Source organism: Eurosta solidaginis, chromosome 5 (genome assembly GCF_040869045.1).
Source record: "Eurosta solidaginis isolate ZX-2024a chromosome 5, ASM4086904v1, whole genome shotgun sequence".
Lineage (NCBI taxonomy): Eukaryota > Metazoa > Arthropoda > Insecta > Diptera > Tephritidae > Eurosta > Eurosta solidaginis.
The window spans coordinates 167,276,280-167,298,497 of record NC_090323.1 but is presented as its reverse complement, the minus strand read 5'-3'; the positions used below and the strand labels follow the sequence as shown (position 1 = coordinate 167,298,497).

Genomic DNA, 22,218 nt, shown 5'->3' with positions numbered 1-22,218 from the left:
AATGGTGTTAATGTGTATTTTAAAAGGGAGTTGGCCTTAGTTCTATAGGTGGATGCCGTTTCGAAATATCGCCATAAAAGTGGACCAGGGGTGACTCTAGAATGTGTTTGTACAATATGGGCATCAAACGAAAGGTGTTAATGAGTATTTTAAAAGGGAGTGGGCCTTAGTTCTATAGGTGGACGCCGTTTCGAAATATCGCCACAAAGGTGGACCAAGGGTGACTCTAGGATGTGTTTGTACGATATGGGCATCAAACGAAAGGAGTTAATGAGTATTTTAAAAGGGAGTGGGCCTTAGTTCTATAGGTGGACGCCGTTTCGAAATATCGCCATAAAGGTGGACCAGGGTTGATTCTAGAATGTGCTTGTACGATATGGGTATCAAATGAAAGGTGTTAATGGGTATTTTAAAAGGGAGTAATCCTTAGTTCCATAGGTGGACGCCGTTTCGAGATATCGCCATAAAGGTGAACCAGGGGTGACCCTAGAATTCGTTTGTAAAATACGCGTATCAAAAGAAATTTGTTAATGAGTATTTTAAAAGGGAGTAATCCTTAGTTCCATAGGTGGACGCCGTTTCGTGATATCGCCATAAAGGTGGACCAGGGGTGATCCTAGAATTAGTTTGTACAATACGCGTATCAAAAGAAAGGTGTTAATGAGTATTTTAAAAGGGAGTAATCCTTAGTTCCATAGGTGGACGCCGTTTCGAGATATCGCCATAAAGGTGGAGCGGGGGTGACCCTAGAATTGATTTGTACAATATGGGTATCAAAAGAAAGGTGTTAGTGAGTTTTTTAAAAGGGAGTAATGCTTTTTCCCTTTAATCGACCTATGACGCCATTTCGAAATATAGCCATAAAGGTGGGCCAGGGGTGACTCTAGAATTCGTTTGGGCAATATGGGTATATCAAACGAAAGGAGTTAATGAGTATTTTAAAATGGAGTGGGCCTTCTTTCTATAGGTGTTCGCCTTTTCGAGATATCGCCATAAAGGTGGACCAGGGGTGACTTTAGAATATGTTTGTACAATATTGGTATCAAATGAAAGATGTTAATGAGTATTTTAAAAGGGCGTGGGGCTTAGTTCTATAGGTGGAATCCTTTTCGAGATATCGCCATAAAGGTGGACCAGGGGTGACTCCAGAATGAGTTTGTACGATATGGGTATCAAATTAAAGGCACTAATGAGAGTTTTAATAGGGAGTGTTGGTAGTTGTATATGTGAAGGGGTTTTTCAGATATCGACCAAAATGTGGACCAGGGTCACCCAGAACATCATCTGTTGGATACCGCTAATTTATTTATATATGTAATACCTGCCAAGATTTTAAGGGTTTTTTATTTCGCCCTGCAGAACTTTTTCATTTTCTTCTACTTAATATGGTAGGTGTCACAACCATTTTATAAAGTTTTTTCTAGAGTTATATTTCGCGTCAATAAACCAATCCAATTACCATGTTTCATCCCTTTTTTCGTATTTGGTATAGAATTATGGCATTTTTTTCATTCTTCGTAATTTTCGATATCGAAAAAGTGGGCGTGGTCATAGTCGGATTTCGTTCATTTTTCATACCAAGATAAGGTGAGTTCATGTAAGCACTGAACTAAGTTCATTAAAGATATGTCGATTTTTGCTCAAGTTGTCATGTTAACGGCCATGCGAAAGGACATTCGGACGAGTGTGTATAAAAACTGGGCGTGGCATCAACCGATTCCGCCCATTTTCACAGAAAACAATTATCGTCCTAGAATCTAAGCCTCTACCAAATTTTTGGTTAATTTTTGTTCGACTTATGGCGTTAAAAGTATCCTAGACAAATTAAAAGACAAATTAAAAGAAAAAGGGCGGAGCCACGCCCATTTTGAAATTTTCTTTTATTTTTGTATTTTGTTGCACCACATCATTACTGGAGTTAAATGTTGACATAATTTACTTATATACTGTATAGATATTAAATTTTTTGTTAAAATTTACTTTAAAAAATTTTTTTTTTTTAAGTGGGCGTGGTCCTTCTCCGATTTTGCTAATTTTTATTAAGCGTACATATAGTAATAGGAGTAATGTTCCTGCCAAATTTCATCATGATATCTTCAACGACTTCCAAATAACAGCTTGCAAAAATTTTAAATTACCTTCTTTTAAAAGTGGGCGGTGCCACGCCCATTGTCCAAAATTTTACTAATTTTCTATTCTGCGTCATAAGTTCTACTCATCTACCAAGTTTCGTCGCTTTATCTGTCTTTTGTAATGAATTATCGCACTTTTTTGGTTTTTCGAAATTTTCGATATCGAAAAGTGGGCGTGGTTATAGTCCAATATCGTTCATTTTAAATAGCGATCTGAGATGAGTGCTCAGGAATCTACGTACCAAATTTCATCAAGATCAAAATTTACTCAAGTTATCGTGTTAACGGACGGACGGACGGACATGGCTCAATCAAATTTTTTTTCGATCCTGATTATTTTGATGTATGGAAGTTTATATCTATCTCGATTCCTTTATATATGTACAACCAACCGTTATCCAATCAAACTTAATATACTCTGTGAGCTCTGCTCAACTGAGTATAAAAATAATGCAAAAATATGGTGGTTTTGAGAACAAATTACTTCATCACTTCTAAATTTGCAGAAGCCAAAAAAACATATGAAGCCAAAATCAGGCAATATTCATATTTTAAAAATAAAACTAAGTGCAAGTAATACAAAAGTACGTCGAAAATGTACTTTATGTTATTCCAGAATAAAACAAATGGAAGGAAGGGAGATCGCCAGAAAGAAGGCTAAAAGTATATACACGTATTGCCCGGGTTGTCCCCAAGAGTCATTCATGTGTTTAGAATGTTTTGGGAATCACCACAAAAAAGTTTGATGGGTTCATTTGTATAACTACTTTATAAAAATAATATGTAAACAATTTTTGTTACTGTAATAAAATGAATTAGATTGATTTTTTTTTTCAAAACCAATTTTTTCCAATTGTTTTTTGAGCTACACCGAAGCCACTATAACAGAAATTTCATGGGAAGCCATATAATTTATTATTGCAATAAAATCATATTTATCGTCAATCGTTGCTGTGTGACATGGCGAGAGAGAATAATAATCGTGTCGGATATATGTGTCTGACGTATAGTAAACCGCATAGTACAGTGTCACACATATATGTGCGACGTGGCAGTCAATGTGTTAAAGACCAACAAACTTATCAAGCTACATCAGAAAAAGGCTTAGTAGTATTAAAGATTTATCTAGAGTCGATGTTAATAATAGAAATAGAAAGATTTGAGAGAGTATCAAGCGACTACAGCATACATTGGAATGAGTTTTCAATTAAGTAACAAACCGTTTTTCGCTGGACGTACTGCATCAAACTTCGCTCAACTGGATGCTAAATAAAACAATATTAAGAAAACAAACAAAAAATATTAATTTTGTAATAAGATGTAAACTAAATACTAAATTCATAGTTAAGTGCACGGAACTGAACATATTCATATATATTTAATTATATTAACTAAGGCCTGCATTTTAAACTTTTCAAATCGAGCCACCTTTAAATGCATGGGAATCACCTAAATAAATAAGTTTTCGAAAAGTATCCGGCCTTCACCTTAATGTTTTTTTTTTTTTTTTTGATTGCAGTATAGCAAGCAGTGAATTGATTAAAGTTTTTTCTGCTTACACTTTCTTTACCCACTCTCCTTGTGGTATGTAAGTACTACCCCAGAAAAAAAAGACGAGAGTGCCTAGTACTCGCGAAGTTCGATGTGTAAACACACCAGGGACGTCTAGAGAAAACTAATGTTTTTAAATTAACTTTAAGTTACTTTACGGGCAATTTATAATTTCGGTCAGGTTAGGATATATTGTTTTGGCCGGTCTATAAAAACCTCATATAGATTGAAACTGTCCATAGTGTTACCAAAATTTGTTTGACCACAAAACGGAAAAATCCCAATTAGGTAACAAAGAATAACTCCGTCCACTTGCCAAATACTAGAAAATTTGTAGGAAAGTTTAATTACTGTCTCAAGATCTGGAAACTCTGCCAACATATGTAAATGGAGCCTTAATTTCGCGAGCGCAGGATACTAACACCGACCGTGCTCAACTGTTTCATTTTGCAGCTCCCACTTCCTATATTAACTGTTACTGACGAGGCCTAACTTATAAGCATGTAAAGCCAAAAAGCAATATACAATTAACATGCACCTCGTGAGCCTTAAGTCTTGCTTGATCTTAGAAATTGTGCAGCCCCGCGGTACTGTTCACACTTTTCATGCTTGATGGATCATATGCAACTCCTGTGTCAGTTTGATTTCTCCAAATCGATTTTGTGGTGTGCCGTTTCGTTACCTTCTACCGCTTTATGACCAGGAACCCAGTAAAAAAATATATGGTTCAAAAAAAAAAAAAAAAAATCATCATCATGTTTTAAGTTTTTAGTTGGTGACATGGCTTTCAATATAAAATTTAATTAAATGATGAAAGGATTTTGATTGATTTGATGAATAAAGGAAATAAAGAAGTAAAAGTTCTATCCCTGCCGAAACCTTTGTAGCCGGCTTAGCCAAGAGTAGGATCTTGATTGATATTCCTTCATTGTAGTAAAAAATTACTTTTAGTAATTTATTAGTAGTGATGATAAATTTGTCAAAAATAATGGATTTCTTATTTTCTATTAATAATCCGCGAATTGATGGTTTGGTCATTCATTCACAATTTGTTTGCAGAATTTCGTACATCAGAATTTTGTTCAAAAATACACAATCTCAAAATTTGTCTGAGCATTTCGACATAACAGGAAGTTAATGAAAAGCATTCTGAGATAAGGCGTTCTTCAATCTAATTCTTTTTGTGACAAATCCTGAAATGGGAAATGTTTGAAAAATATTTTGAGATAAGACTATTTTGAACTGGCAGCCAACATGGGGTCATAATCTTCTCAGAAGCCGTAATGAACTGCCAAAAAAATAAAAGAAAATGGCGTATTGTCTTAGAACTTTATATCACGACCTTGACTTTGACAGAAGCATAAAGGTTTTGTAAGGTCGTGCTACACAGAGGGTGTTCACCATTTAATTCTTAAATTTCGGTAAGCTCTTTTCCGTTAAGTATTCATGGAAGTGTTCCAAATAAACCCTTAATTTAGAATATTCGGAACACGTTTGCTTGATATTACGAGGTCCAAATATTCCAGATAATTATGTACATAATATTTCAAATATAAACCCATTCCACAAATTTGTACGGAATGAGTACATTTCGTTATGCCATCTCCATTATTTACTAATGACACTTTTACGTGAACTGATTAACTAGCCCAGTTTTTGACGTTGAACAATGAATTTCGAATCGGTTTAGGTTTTGTATGTTCATACGTTTACGAAAGTGTACGATTCCTTGGTGTCCGTACTTTTCATAAATTTACCGTGTTCGGCCAGATCATGCCATATAATTATAAATTCATCATAAAAAAAAAAAAAAAAATTATCAGTTCAGTACTTATCGGGTATTTGTAAAATGATTGCTTCCTAATTCTACTGCTAATATTTTTCGAAAAATCACAAATAAACAATATATTTAACGGATGTCAACTAGATTTTGGAGGAAAGGGGCTGCAACTGTAAAAAAAATTTTCAGCCGAGCACAACTCTTGTGATTGAATCATGTGCTTTATTGAATACCTTTATAAGTCAAAAATCAAGTCGGCTTTGCCTTGTGTTTCAAAAATTTATGAAAAATAGAAAAACATTAGAAAAACGCAGTATTTGCAGCAAAAGATGATATGGCTTTAAAAAAAGGACATGATTGCCTTAAAATTTAAAAAGGAAGCGACTGCTATTCCACATAACTAGTTTTTGTAAGAAAAATATATTATGGGATTGCTGGCAAATGTTCTTTTATGAAGAAAGTGGCGGTATGAAATGACCAAATGTTTATTTCATTAAACGAAATTTTGATTCCATTAATTTTCTGTCTCAAATTGGTACAAATAGGTTAAGTTAAAGTTTCATTGGTCAACTAATCTTTATAGCCATTAAGCGTACAAAATTTACCTTAACAAAACCTTTCATTGATTCTTAATAGCCCAACTATCAAATTGAATAGAAAATTTAGCTCGTCAACAATTTCGTTTAACCTATTCCAGCTCCTGCTTACACAAACTTATCCAAACTTTATTCATACCAGCATACTTAGTTATTAAAATCCTATTAAATGCAATAACAATTGTTGCAAGCGTATGCAAAATTTTGCTTTTCTTACACTCATAAGTGCTCCAAAAGATTTCGTTTCATTCACGCACATACACGTACGTATGCACAAACACATATGCATACAATTTCCTTACAATGCTTATCTACAGCTTTTCTGTCGTCTTCAAGTTAGATGTTTGTATGGCTATAGGCAAACTAACTAACAAAATATGTATCTGCTATGCAAAAGCCAAGCAATGCAAGAGCTTGTAAAATAACAAAAGTTGCATGATGCACTTATGGCAACAATAGCCTAAGGAAACATTTTCACAGTGAGTTACGCTGCTTTTCTTACGCCCCGATTCTAGTGTGGTAACAACATTCTTCACCACGGTAACGAAATCATGTGGAAACTTTTATACCCTTTTGGTATTCTATCCACGATAGTAGCCGGATAATTTTTTACCCACAAAAGTAGGTGGTTACATCGAAATAACCGCACAACAGTGAAAAATAAAGAATTTTAAGCGGAAATAAATAAAGATAATAGTAAAAAAGTATTGCCTCTTGCTATATATTATATATTTGTTTACATTATGTTCTTTTACAGAATAATTTACAATATAACTATGTAAAATCTTATGCATGTATGTACATATATACACATCGTCTCGTTTATTCGTTAACCTCGTATCTTCGAGTGATACATTTTCGGTAAAGCCATGGCGGAACCATACAAGGTGGCAGCATGGTGACATACCTACAAATATAAATAAAAATTACATGTACTTTGTTTTTGTAAATTCGATGGACGAAAGTCAAAATCGTACTGCGCCGGAAGTTGATGTATCAAATCAAATAAAAAAGTTTATATTCAGCTGTCGCATGCTGCTACTTTGTATCGTTCCGCCATGGATAAAGCGAAGAAAACCAACTTTTAAATTTCACCACAGACATTGGTGAGTTCTTCGGTGATGACAGCGTTTCCACTTTGGCCAGAATCGCGAATAAAAGAACTGGTAATGATTTTCGGCTACATAATGTTCTGGGTACTATTTTACCGGTAACGCTCAGATTCGGCCCGTTAATGTCAACTTTTTGTTTGAATGTGTGTTTTGTATTGTACATATATGTATATATACATATGTATATATACATATGGAATGTGTGATAAAATGCTTATGCCTGCTTTTGTGTGCTAATATGACTACATGTCGCGCTATAACTAAAATATACATTAGTGCTGCAAGGAGCCGAAAAACCTCATGTGCCAGACCTGGTTTCCAGGATAGTGATGCGAGTGGGATCTCAGGTGGAGAGAAAAGTTGTACTAATGATCTTGGAATCATTGAGATATTATTCTACTGTGTTTTTGTCATTATTTACAGGAAACTAGATAAAGCCCGTATCACTGATCGGTTGTATCGAATTCATGGCATACATCGTAGAGGAACTAACTAAAACCATGATCTGAAAGTTTGAATAAAATTGATTCCTGGGCTGGTAGTCGAAGTTTTGGGAGTGATATTTCTGGTTGTGCGAATTTCGCGGCTGCTCATGACCATTAAATCCGCGGTGTCTCAATGCATCCGCCAGCATCGACAAGACATATAAGCTTAAAGCCATAGCACAGACAGATGCTTATAAAAAGAAACAAACTACCTCAAAAGCTGCATGTGTTTAAGATGGGTGCGGGGAGCAGTGTTGATATGTTAACAATGCGACAAAGGATGTAGAAAGGTATGATAGGCCAAAGGGAGGTAACTTGACGTTTCACAGACAGCCCAACGAAAGACATAATAAAGTACCCGGCAGGTTAAACCGTGACTCCGGATGTTGCCGAGAGAATGAATGACGTAGAGAATGAGTTCCGCACTATGAGGCTTATTCAAAAAGAGTTTGCTTTTTGCAGATATCTACAAAGAAGTGCATATACGTGGAAAGGGGACTTCTAAGTAGCATGATCAAGATGTTGAAGGAGGAATCTAGTAAATATCCCCAACCTTTGATTCAGCCAGGTGGGGTAATAATATTAAGTTGATACCGTGGCCCTTAAGTGGCTTGTGGAAATTGTATAGCCTACAAAGGCAATCCTTGCTACTCCTACTGCATTATCTTAACCCAAGTTTACAACAGGATTGGAGAATAGATGGCATATCTCAAACTACGGACGAAGGTCAGCACTAATTTCTTCAAATAAAGAAGCAGACTTTGGATATATTCTTAATTTCCCAGGTCAATATTTATACAAGAATAGAATTCCCAAGGAAAGAAATCATAATACGTCGGATGCGGGATATAGAAAAGGTATTTAGATTCCTAAATTACGGGGTATGAGAAGGACCAAGATATAATGAAAATTTTATGATTTGAAACGACAGCCTAACGAAGCTGCGTACCCTACAAATAAAGCTCCAACACAGCTTTAAGGCCAAAAGCTAACACGCTCCAAGACTTAAGGATTAACCCTTCGATTAGCGGCGAATAAATTCAACACATTTTAGCGTTGTCGTCTGGCCTGACGACATTTGACACTTTGATCTTTATCCACAAATATTTTAATTTTTATTTAAATTTTGAAGAAAACACGTCGCACACTGTGATTATCCAGAAATAAGTTTGAATTTTTATTGATAAATTTCGAAATGAATACGAAATATGAGGTCTTATATGATTAAAAATATGTTCGTCTAGCCAGACGACAACGCTAAAATGTGACATAATCAACTTTGGTACAAAAAAAGAAAAAACATCCGTTTCCGAATTATTATAAAGACCACCTATAAACTCAAAAAGTCACTAAAGCTTTGCATGATCGGGTGGGTAGCAGTAAATTTATTCACGAAAATAAAGCCTTCTCGTCTGTCCAGACGCCACAATATATCGGAGGGTTAAACGTTTGACTCTGCTCCGGGTGTCATGGCACTTATCTTGAATAAAGCTTTCAACTCTCAACGCGCCTGGATTTGGCGTTTATTACACGATATCGGAATGACATATTCAAGAAAAAAATTTATGATATTTTATTGATGAAAGTGGCGTGCATAAAACGGGGTTGAATAAATCGCTCTATGAGCATAACGAAAATATAAAACCAAAGCAGCCTAAAAGCTTTGGTGGAAATGCCATCGAGACTCGTACTTGTAACCAGAGGAAGGAGGGTATCTCCATTGAACTGTGGGGGGAAAGCTGGTTAAGATTGCACCTACCTGGTGAAGGCCAAAGACTCTTAGTGGTTAAGCGTCAGTTAATGATGATCATAATGATTGTCTTAATTACCGATCACCCCATACACGATCTGAGTACCATTGACAACCACGTCGATGGATATACACTGGGAGCTTCAGTGTGTCTTTAAGTCGAGTATATAGCAGTGGTCCTACCTAGGTTTTATGAGAAATAATATTTTTGAGAGTTAAAGAAACCTGAGAAAATACTTTAATTTCCAGTATCGCTTAAGTAAGTCATCGGTCCAGCATGTCACAAATACATATTTAAATTTTCGTTGTAAATATATTTATGTGTGAACATGTGTGATTTGTATGCATTTTATGTGGCTTAAGGCTTAAAAATATTTACTTTGTTAGAAGACAGCAAATCTGCTTGCGACCCTCACAAAGCGTCTCAAATATTTTCATGCATGCACTCATAGTTGTCACAAATAGCTACCCCAGTAATGTGCTATATTTTCACTTTTTCCTTGATGCAAGCTGATGGAAAAATCATGTATATATGTGTGCGTGTATATTTTGGGTGTTATTTCTTTACCCGAATCTCGTGCAAGGACAAGTTGTCTGGCTGTAGGCTATGACAACAAACTCTCACTACTGGAAATTTGGATGATAACTAAGTGCGGATGTACTATGGAATAGGAAAGTTTTTATGTGCAGTATAAATTTCTATAAAAAAAAGAAGCTGGTGAAACTATTTTGCAGAAAAATGGATGGGATTACTAACGGGACCCTGCTTTCTGGCGTCACATTCTTTTAAGTTAGGCCTCGTCAGTGGAGGAAGCTGCATTGTTTAAATAGAAAAAAAGACAACCGCGAAAATAAACAAAAACACTCTGAAGACTCACCTAACGCTTTGAATCTTAATCCTGCTCAGAACATTAATCTTCCGCATGTGGAGCTCATAGACTTGGCTTCCCCTAATCCGCAAGCTGTGGTTCCATCCACTTCTAAGGCCGCGGAAAAAAACCATAGAGTCTCAAACTGTAACTTCAGAAACTGTAACTTCTGAAACTGTAACTTCTCAATCTGTGACTTCTTATTCAGAAGCACCGGTTAAGAAGCTGGTTGTAGTTCCGCTCAAAAAATCGATTTTTGTATCTCGCTTTCACAAAGACACTTCCGTTGAGGATATTAAGTCTTATTTCACTTCGAAAATTAAGGCTGACGGCATGACTTTAAGAAAATTTAAATTTAATTGCGAAAGAAACATTTCTTCATTTAGAATTGATGTTAACTCAAAAGATTTTGATAAACTTTTGGACAGCGCATTTTGGCCGCCAGGGGCTTTTGTTCTGGAATTTGTGCATAAGACTATTGAGATTACTCAAAATGAGGCAAAAATTCCTCCTCAAAGTTCCGATCCAAAAAACTTAATTTAACATCTTGCTTAAGCATTTACTATCAAAACGTTAGAGGCTTAAATACTAAATTAACTGACTTATATTTGAAAACCATTCAATGTAACTATAATATTATTGCTTTTACCGAAACATGGCTGAAACCCAATGTTTTCAATTCCGAAATTTTTTGCGGTGAGTATCAGACCTATAGAAATGATCGCTTAAATAGGACCGGAGGTGGTGCCTTGCTAGCTGTACATTCTTCAATTCCATCTGAAGATATTAATTTAGGCGAAGTTTATTCCATCGAGTTTAAATGCATCCGAATCTTACTAGGCCGGGGTCATATTTACTTAGCCGTTTGCTATGTTCCACCGTCTTCTGATCTATCAGTGTATATGCACCATATTTCACTGTTACAATCAGTCAACTCGATGATAAAGCCCACGGACTCAATGATTGTTTTAGGCGACTTTAACCTGCCACATATATCTTGGAATACCGTTGATCACAATATTGGCCCCGTATCATTCAAGATGCATAACAATGACTTTTTGGATGGAATTACTGATCTTTGCCTTAATCAGATCAACTTCTTTCCGAATAAGTATGGAAAATTCTTAGACTTAGCATTTGTTGCGACATATCTAAATTCTCTATAAATCGGTGCGAACCTCTTGTTTTGCCAGAAGACGTTTACCATCCTTCTCTTGAGATAACTTACGAAATCATAAGCAACGAAGTCGGCTGCACTAACAAAACACGTGTCTCTACCAGATGCTTTGATTTTTCCAAAACTAATTTCAACAATTTAAATAAAAAGCTTTCTGACATAACGTGGCCTCGATATAAAGAGGATGTAGAGGAAAACGTTTTACATTTTAATAAAACCATTTATACTTTATTTGAAAAACATGTGCCCTAACGCACATGCTCGTACATTGAACCAGTGCAAGCTTGGTTTACTAAAGATTTAAAAGCTTTAAAAAATAAGAAATCACGTTTATTCAAATTATATAAGAGAACCGGTTTACATTCTCATTATGCACAGTGCGCTATTTTCCGTCATAAGTATTTTGAACTTAATAAAAAGTGTTATAAAGCTTACATATGTAAAACTAAAAGAAACATTATTTGCCACCCGAAGTCTTTTTATGATTTCGTAAAATCTAAACGCAGAACTAACGGGTTTCCTTCTGCCATGAAGTTTAGAAATAGCATTTCCAGCGACGATCAAGAGACTGCAAACTTCTTCGCTCAATTTTTTCACTCTAATTACTCTGCTGTGGTTGATTCATCACCTACAAATTATCCGCATGAGGTCCATTCTAATAACTCAATATGTGCCCCACATTTGTTGCCTGAAGATGTTCTACTACATCTAAAGACCCCAAAAGAATCCTTCAAATACGGTCCCGATTTGATCCCAACATGTTTTCTTAAAAAATGTGCGGAATACATTTACCAGCCCCTTACTGATCTGTTTAACCTCTCTTTAAAAAATGGCATTTTCCCGACGGCTTGGAAGGAATCTTTTCTTATCCCACTCCATAAAAAAGGAAGCAAGTCGTCTATTGAAAACTATCGTGGAATAGCAAAGCTCTCCATTATCCCTAAGCTTTTCGAAGCAATCGTTACTAATCACCTTACATTTTCGATTTCTACATTGATAGATAGTTCTCAGCATGGCTTTTGTAGAGCCAAATCAACCACAATCAATTTACTTGAATTTACAACTCACGTCTTTAATGGGTTTAGAAACAATCATCATACCGACGTTATATACACTGATTTCAGCAAAGCATTCGAAAAATTACGCCACTCATTACTTGTTTATAAACTCGAATTGCTTGGTTTTCAACCTGGCCTAACTCGCTGGATCTTCTCCTATCTTTGCGGTAGAACTCAAAGAGTCATTTTTAAAAAGCTTTGTTCGAATGTCATCGATGTTCCCTCCGGTGTACCTCAGGGCAGCCATCTCGGTCCTATTTTGTTTTTGACCTTTATAAACGATGTTTCCACAACTATCAAAAATTCTAAAATTTTAATGTATGCCGACGACGTAAAACTTTTTAAGTCATACGCGTCGGTTGAAGAACGTTCTGTACTCCAGGCGGATTTAAATCGTTTAGTTACTTGGTGTAATGCGAATTTTATGCCTCTCAACATAGAAAAATGTAAATACATGTGTTTTTCACGTGGGAACATACAGCCAGCTTCCTACATAATTAATGGCCAAACTCTGGAAAGCGTTGATGTTTTTGTCGACTTGGGAGTTACACTGAATTGCAAACTTAGTTTCAACCCTCATATTAATGCCACAGTCAATAAAGCGAGAGGAGTTTTAGCATTTGTGAAAAGATGGGCAAAAGAGTTTAGTGATCCTTACGTTACAAAAACCCTTTTTACATCATTAGTGAGGCCGATATTAGAATATGGATCGATAATTTGGAATCCGCGTTATCAAGTTCATGTGGACAGACTAGAATCAATTCAAAAACAGTTTTTACTTTTCGCCTTGAGAAATCTTCAATGGGACACTCCGTATAATATTCCTCCTTACACTAATCGATTAAAACTAATAAATCTTCCTATACTTGCAAGTCATAGAGAAATGCCAGGTATACTATTTATGGCTAGACTTTTAAATGGATCGATTTCAAGCCCATTTCTTTTGAACGAAGTATACTTGAATGTTCCATGCCGAGTTTCAAGGCATTATAAACCTATAATTCTTAAACAATGCAGAAGCAATTTCCAACTACACGAACCTTTTCTATGTTTGTGTAAATATTATAACTCTCACTCGAGAATAATTGATGTTTCGGACTCGCTCTTTGCCATAAAAAAGACGGTTCTATCTTCTCTTAATAATTAAAAAATTATATTTACTTTTAGTCTATTGTATTTTGTGATTCTATATTTCTCAGCTGATGAGTTTCTCTGTAGCTGAGCGGTTTTAGATCTCGGCGCTTAAGAAGCCACTGCCTCTCAAAGACTCGGTAACAAAAAAATTATAAATAACTCATAAATAAGAATTAGGATACATAAAAAAAAAACACAAAAAAAAAAAGTATGTATGAATTAAAAAATAAACCAAAAACAGGATTAGCGTGGTTTCATCGGGCCACTTGAGGGCAGTGCGCTGCCACAACGTCCGAGAAAAAAAAAAAAAAACAGAAAAGACTGAGTACCTTCTGTGTTCGTGTTCAGCACTTGCAAGGCCAATCTACTAGGGGTAGCAGAGGTGACAGATTTCGAGGCAGCAATTGAGCTAGGTCCTAGAAAATTTCCTGGCTTTGCCAAAAGAACGCAGCTATTCTATAACATACGGTCCGGTAACTAGTCGAGGTTTTCTCCGTTTGGTCGTTAAACAATTTCTGGTCACAATATGGACTCAATCAGTTTTTTGAACAAATATTTCAACCCAACCCATAAAAATATCTGGCTCAAGACTAATTCCTTTTAAGATCAGCTTTTTTCATAATTGGTAACAAAGTACTCAAATTCATATGCAGCATATGTGAGTTATAATTTTTAACAGTTGCATAGTTGCTTTGGTATCGAAATCAAGAAGTAATTGCACTCCATTCCAATCAATTAAACGCTAATGATTTATTTGCAAAACGGCTTCCTGTTGTGTAAAAGTGCAGAAATACACATTCGAAGATTCATATTGACTTCCTTCCTATCGCAATCGGAATTGAGCATATAATAGGAAAGTGAAATACAACAAGTAAGGAAGGATAAGTTCGGGTGTAACCGAACATTACATACTCAGTTGAGAGCTATGGAGGACAAAATAAGGGAAAACCACCATGTAGGAAAATGAACCTAGGGTAATCCTGAAATGTGTTTGTAAGACATGTGTATCAAATGGAAGGTATTAAAGAGTATTTTAAGAGGGAGTGGGCCATAGTTCTATAGGTGGACGCCATTTAGGGATATCGCCATAAAAGTGGACCAGGGCTGACTCTAGAATTTGTTTGTACGATATGGTTATCAAATAAAAGGTGTTAATGAGTATTTTAAAAGGGAGTGGGCCTTAGTTCTATAAGTGGACGCCTTTTCAAGATATCGCCATAAAGGTGGACCAGGGATGACTCTAGAATTTTTTTGTACGATATGGGTATCAAATGGAAGGTGTTAATGAGAATTTTAAAAGGAGGTGGGCGTTAGTTCTATAGGTGGACGCCTTTTCGAAATATCGACATAAAGGTGGACCAGGGGTGACTAGAATTTGTTTGTACAATATGGCTATCAAATGAAAGGTGTTAATGAGAATATTAAAAGGGGGTGGGCCTTAGTTATATAGGTGGACGCCTTTTCGAGATATCGCTATAAAGGTGGATCAGGGGTGACTAGAATTTGTTTGTACGATATGGGTATCAAATGAAAGGTGTTAATGAGAATTTTAAAAGAGAGTGGGCCTTAGTTCTATAGGTGGACGCCTTTATGAGATATCGACATAAAAGTGGATCAGGGGTGACTAGAATTTGTTTGTACGATATGGGTATCAAATGAAAGGTGTTAATGAGAATTTTAAAAGAGAGTAGGCCTTAGTTCTATAGCTGGACGCCTTTTCGAGATATCGCCATAAAGGTGGACCAGGGGTGACTCTAGAATTTGTCTGTACGATATGGGTATCAAATGAAAGGTGTTAATGAGTATTTTAAAAGGGAGGGGTCTTAGTTCGATAGGTGGACGCCTTTTCGGAATATCGTTATAAAGGTTGACCAGGGTTGATTCTAGAATGCGTTTGTACAATATGGGTGTCAAATGAAAGGTGTTAATGAGTATTTTAAAAAGGTGTGGGCCTATAGGACGGTGCTTAATGTGTTTGTACGATATGGGTATCAAATTAAAGGTATTAAAAGGGAGTGGCCCTTAGTTGTATACGTGAAGGAGTTTTCGAGATATCGACCAAAATGTGGACCAGGGTGACCCCGACCATCATCTGTCGTGTACCGCTAATTTATTTATATATATAATACCACGAACAGTATTCATTCCAAGATTCCAAGGGCTTGATTTCGCCCAGCAGAACTTTTTCATTTTCTTCTACTTAATATGGTAGCGGTCACACCCATTTTACAAAGTTTTTTTAAGTTATATTTTGCGTCAATAAACAAATCCAATTACCATGTTTCATCCCTTTTTTCCTATTTGGTATAAAATTATGGCATTTTTTCATTTTTCGTAATTTTCGATATCTTAAAGTGGGCGTGGTCATAGTCGGATTTCGGCCATTTTTTATACCAAAACAAAGTGAGTTCAGATAATTACATGAACTGAGTTTAGCAAAGATATGTCGATTTTTGCTCAAGTTATCGTGTTAACGGTCGAGCGGAAGGACAAGCGGTCGACTGTGTATAAAAACTGGGTGTGGCTTCAACCTATTTCGCCCTTTTTCACAGAAATAAGTTATCGTACCAGGGTCTAAGACTCTAACAAATTTCAAAAGGATTGGTAAAGTTTTGTTCGACTTATGGCATTAAAAGTATCCTAGACAAATTAAATAAAAAAGGGGGAACCACGCCCATTTTAAAATTTTCTTTTATTTTTGTATTTTGTTGCACCATATCATTACTGGATTTGAATGTTGACATAATTGACTTATATATGACTTTAAAAAATTTTTAAATATGACTTTAAAAAATTTTTTTTTTTAAAGTGGGCGTGGTCGTTCTCCGCTTTTGCTAATTTTTGTTATGCAGACATATAGCAATAAGGGTAACGTTCCTGCCAAATTTCATAATGATATATTCAACGGCTGCCAAATTACAGCTTGCAAAACTTCTAAATTACCTTCTTTTAAAAGTGAGCGGTGCTACGCCCATTGTCAAAAATTTTACTAATTTTCCATTCTGCGTCATAAGTTCAACTCACGTACCAAGTTTCATCGCTTTAACCGTCTATGGTAATGAATTATCGCACTTTTTCTAGTTTTCGAAATTTTCGATATCGAAAAAGTTAGGCTTGGTTATAGTCCGATATCGTTTGTCTTAAATAGCAATCTGAGATGAGTGTCCAGGAACCTACATACCAAATTTCATCAACATACCTCAAAATTTACTCAAGTTATCGTGTTAACCGACGGAAGGACGGACGGACATGGCTCAATCAAATTTTTTTTCGATACTGATGATTTTGATATATGGAAGTCTATATCTATCTCGATACCTTTATACCTATACAACCAACCGTTATCCAATCAAAGTTAATATACTCTGTGAGCTATGCTCCACTGAGTATGAAAAGTAGAAAAATTGGCCATAGATGTTACCACTCGAGCATGAACAAATCACGTTAGAATACTTAAAATTGCACGTACAAGCATGAGCTGAGTGCTTTTGCCAGTTTGTTGCAAAACATAATTGGCCAGTATACATGAGGGTAGAAGGTAGTTTAATCTTGCAGGACTAATTCGACCTAAAAATATTTTTTAAATTTAGTTGAAAAGTTATACTCTTGTGAGAAAACATAAGTGGAATTGAAAGTAATTTCATGATTCAATCACAAGAGGTTTGCTCGGCTGATAAATTTGTTGGCGAGTCGAGCTGACATCCGAGCTAACAACCGTTCTTTGCGATTTTTCAAAAAATGTTATTAGTAGAAATAGGAAGCAATCAGTTTACAAATACCCGATAAGTACTGAACTGCATAACTCCTTAGAATTTTTTTAAAATTTTATGACGAATTAGTTAACTAACTACGCCACGATCTATTAGTGTGGCTGAACATAGGTTTTATGAAAAGTACGGACACCAAGGAATGGTGCACTTACGTAAACCTATGAACATACGAAACCTAAACCAATTAAAAATGCATCGCTCAACGTCAGAAAAACGAGTATTAAATGGATTCACGTAAATATGTCATTAGTAAATAATGGAGATGCCAGATAGAAAGGTACTCATTGAGCATTTTAACTTTTTCATTCCGTATGTTCGGAACATTCCTCTACATTTAAGAATTTGGGGAATCGGTTTACTCGTGTATTTGAATATTGTGTATATACTTATTTGATGTTTTCGGACCTCGTGAGGTAGTATCAAACGGTGGTGTTCTGAATATTCTAAATTAACGGTTTGTTCGGAATACTTCCAGAATACTTAAAGGAAACGAGCTTTCCGAAATATCTGAATAAAAAGGTGAATACTTCCTGTGTAGCATGACCACACAAAATCTTAACTCTTCTCTCAAAGTCAAGGCCGGAATATAAAGCTCTAAGACAATAAGCAATTTTCTTTTGTTTTTTTTGTCAGTTCATTGCGGCTGCTGAGTAGAGTATCACCCCATGTCGGCTGCCTGTACAAAATTGTCCTATCTCAAAATATTTTCAAAAATTTTTCATTTCATATAGGAAGTTTTTGAAACATATTTTTTTTAAATAAAATTCTGACGTACGGTATTCTCCAAACAATTTCTGAAAGAACGATCAAACCTACATTACTCTTTATCAATTCACGAAATATTTTCTACTAAAGGTAATTTTTTACTACAACTTTCAATGAATGGGACTGAATTATTCCCCGTTTTTCTACCTTCGTAAAAGCAACTAGTCCAGATTTTAAAATTTGGGAGTGCCAAAGCGCTGTCTTCATTGGAGAAAAAACCTCTAGTAATTGGATCATGAGTAATTTTTTAAAGTTATAATGAGAGCATGGTGTAAGCCGCAGTTCTTTCTTTATTAGATTCAGCTGGTACAATATAGATGTTTTGATATGCCGAGCCATATTACCACCTTCGAATAGTTAAATGGGCTGCCAGCGAGTTAGGGGTTTTAGGATATACCCGCGACAGGTATGCCTGTCCTAGGTGGCGACTAAAATACCTAAGTGATTCAGGGGGTTGTGTAGCGCAACCCTCTGAAGGGGCCTACCCTGGCGAATCCTCTTTCTTTAATAGCCTATGATCTGGCGACCCCAAGATCCTCATAGATCTAGGCAGTGGGATGGCCTAGAAGGTTTCATGTGGTCATACCAAATCGTTCCCGAGATGGTCGAGCTAGTTCCTGCATCCGGCAAAAATCCATCAACATCGATAACACTCCCCAAGGGCTTCGGGGAGTCTCCTTATTGCTACAAAAACAAAAACAACAAAAGTTAAATGGGGTTTTCCAAATTTCCAAAGGCATGGCTGGAGTCGTATGTGTCTTAAAGTCAGAGGACATGCCAAACCAGTTGCACAACAGTAGAATACCAACACGGTGTTAAAGGCTGTTTTGCATACATCCGTTCTCCAAAAAGACAAGAAAGTAGAGTATTCGTCGTATTCATTGCAAAAAGTATACATAATCGCAATACCCGAAATGTTAGAAGGGAACAAACAAATCAATGTTGCGGTGAGTGTTACAGCTCCTTTACTGAGGAGGGTTCGATGTGGTCTTAATACACAAGCAATGGCTAAGATTTGAAGGAATTGTTTCTGAAAAGATTTGCAAATCATCCCCTTAGTATAGCAATAGCCTATGTGCTCAAAATTTTGTCAAATTCTAGTTCCACAAAGTGGGTCAAAACGTCAGTCAAAGAAATATAGTATAAATTTATATTAAATTATTTTCCTAAAAATCATGTAAACGCATATACGCTATTTTTACATAAACTAAATTTTCTGTTTATTCAATAGAATACTAATGTACACTCACATATTCTATTTTAACTTTTAGGAAATAAATCAATTTTGTCATGACAGAAACACCTAAAATGACGTATAATGATATACGTTGTTGTTCAACAAATATTTTCAATTTGTTCATTTGTATGAATCTTATAGGGCGTTATATTCTCAGAACAATTAACATGTGCTTTAAAATTACAAAAAAAAGTAGCCTATGCAATGCTTACGTTGTTTTATCATGTATGTAAATGCAATAGAAATAATTTGTGCAATTTAGGATTTCAGTTCGTTGTTGAAATTCGCTCGTTCATCATCATTTAGTCGTTCATTCGTTCCCAATCATTCATTAAATCGTGGATTTGTCAAGCTGTGGTGAGTATCTGTTATCTTAAATTGCAGGAAATAATATTTAGGTATATTAATTTTCAACAGAATTTGCGACGGAATCAACAGGAGCACTATGTGTGAAACTTGCTCCAAACTCTGTTGGATTATCTGTGGAACCTGTGGATTCAAATATATCGGAAAATGGCAAAGAGGATGGAGAAGACTTTTCGGCAGGATTGTCTGATTATTATATTCCAGAAACGGATGAAGAGGAGGATAATCTCGAGGGGAAAATTGAAAAATCTTCGGTAAAGCAACATGAAGTGCTCTGCGAAATCGCGGAAGCAATGATGAAAATGTAGAATTGACAGTAACACGAAAAAGAAAGGTGAGTGAATTAAAAGGTAATTTAAGAAGATGTCTCCTACAATTATGGATTTGTTGCATTCAATAGCGTAAGAGCCAGCTTTGGATGCAGAACAAAAGAAAGAGTGACAGGAGTCAAGGAAAGGCTTATGTTACAAAGAGTGGTAAAGTAATTAAGGAACGTTTACCGAAACCCGCTGATTGCAGTTGTCATCAAAAATGTCCAGAACACTTCTCTGAAGAAGATCGTAAGAACATCAATGCAGACTATTGGAGTTTGGGCGATTACTGCAAGCAACGTATATTTCTTAGTAATAACATAAAAGTGGAGAAGTGCAAGAGGACATTAACGAGAGAATCACGGCGTTCAAACACTCTAAAATACCTTCTAAATGACAAACAGGTCTATATAAAGTTCTTTTTAAATACTCTACATGTGTTAGACTGCGCGATATCTGTATTAGCCAAACAAAAAAGAATCAAAGAGAATTTGTTGGCATGAGGGGTAAACACGGAATGCAACGAAATGTAGACGCGGAGATAGCAACTCTTATTAAAGAGCACATAGAGTCATTTCCAGCAGTAGAAAGCCACTATACTCGAGCAAAGTCCCAACGCCTTTATCTGAGAACGACACCCAGACCTCTCAGTTAAAGAACATATGTATCGCCACATATTTTGTAATAATTAGAATTATTCATTCCATCAATCAAAAAAGGACACATGCTCAACATGCGAAATGTTCAAAAATACAGAGGACAATGCTTCAATACAGATATCGTATGATGAATACTTAGCAAATAAAGCCCAGGCAAGACTCCTCAAAGCTGCTGACAAGGAGTTATCTAAAAATAACAGCAATATAAAAGTATTTACTTTTGACTTACAATCAGTGCTATTGACACCATGTAGCAGTGTAAGCACCTTGTATTACAGTCGAAAGTTCGCCACATACAACAATACATTTTACGATTTAGCTAGTGGAGCTGGATATTGTTTCCTGTGGGATGAAAACCATGGTCACCGTGGGTCAGAGGAAATTGGAACCACTTTATTAAAAATGCTGAACAAATTACCCGAATCAGTAACCGATGTTATTCTGTATTCAGACTGCTGTGGAGGACAGAATAGAAACAGATTAATTGCCACATTATTGCTTCATATGAATCATTCATTGCATTTTAATTCAATAACAATTAAATATCTCAAAGTGGACACACATAAATGGAAGCAGATTCCATGCATTCGACTATACAACGAGCTAAGAGAAATATTTGTGTATATTCACCAGAAGAATGGCCAACTATACTTAGACTGGCAAGACGAAAAAATCCGTATGCTGTAGAAAGGCTTAACTACAGTGATATTATTGATCTCAAAAGGGCGTTCTCAAAATTGAACCAAAACTTGAAGAAATATGTCAACAATTAATCGGTAAATTGGCTTAAAATCAAGGTTCTCCAAGTAATAAAAACTGAAAATAGACAATTGTTATACAAGGAACAATGGAACGAAGACTTCAAAGTGATTGATTCAGATGGCTCGAGAATGAAAAAGAAAGGAGTCACAAATTTTACATAAACTCACAAATGTAAAAAAGAACTACCAATTTCTGACACAAAATTGAAGGATCTCAAAGATTTATGCGAAAAAAATATAAGTCCCCCCAGCTCGCAGACATTTTTTTTGAATTTACAAGGAGGGAATAATCGCGATTGTTAAGATGAATCAGACAGATTCGAAGAAGAGGACGAAGACGACAATAAATACAGACCATGCAAATAATTTACGATCTGGCTGTAATTAAAACATAATTTTATAGTAATAAAAATTCTTATTAAATTTACTTATTATTCTGGTGTATTTCTTGAATAAAATAGTGTATACCATACAAAATAAAATAACGTATCAGAAACTTGATAGAAAACATTAAAACATAAAATAGCCTATCTGATGTATCTGCAGTTTACACCTCTTTTTTGTTCATTAAAAGGATGATTATAATAATAAAAATTGTTCAGTTAACAAAATAGACTAATTTTTATACAGTCTTAAAAAAAACGTCGAAAATAATGAATATTTACAGACATAACGAAATTTGAGTGAGAGCTACTTTCGACAAAA

The 22,218-nt window shown here is 35.6% G+C and overlaps 1 protein-coding gene and 1 pseudogene across 17 annotated transcripts in view; one reads left to right on the top strand and one right to left on the bottom strand.

Annotated features, from left to right (window-relative positions):
* LOC137233656 (collagen alpha-1(XV) chain-like) overlaps positions 1-22,218 on the bottom strand; it is a 1,316,768-nt gene that overhangs the window by 323,942 nt on the left and 970,608 nt on the right. For 15 of the 17 annotated variants that reach the window (XM_067756874.1, XM_067756865.1, XM_067756880.1 and 12 more), the window contains one exon: positions 3,353-3,397. The exons of the other annotated variants lie outside the window; for them this stretch is intronic. In XM_067756874.1, the coding sequence (XP_067612975.1) occupies positions 3,353-3,397 (45 nt within the window). The remainder of the gene's footprint in view (positions 1-3,352; positions 3,398-22,218) is intronic. 17 annotated transcript variants of the gene reach the window in all.
* Positions 20,201-21,525, top strand: LOC137252930 (uncharacterized; annotated as a pseudogene).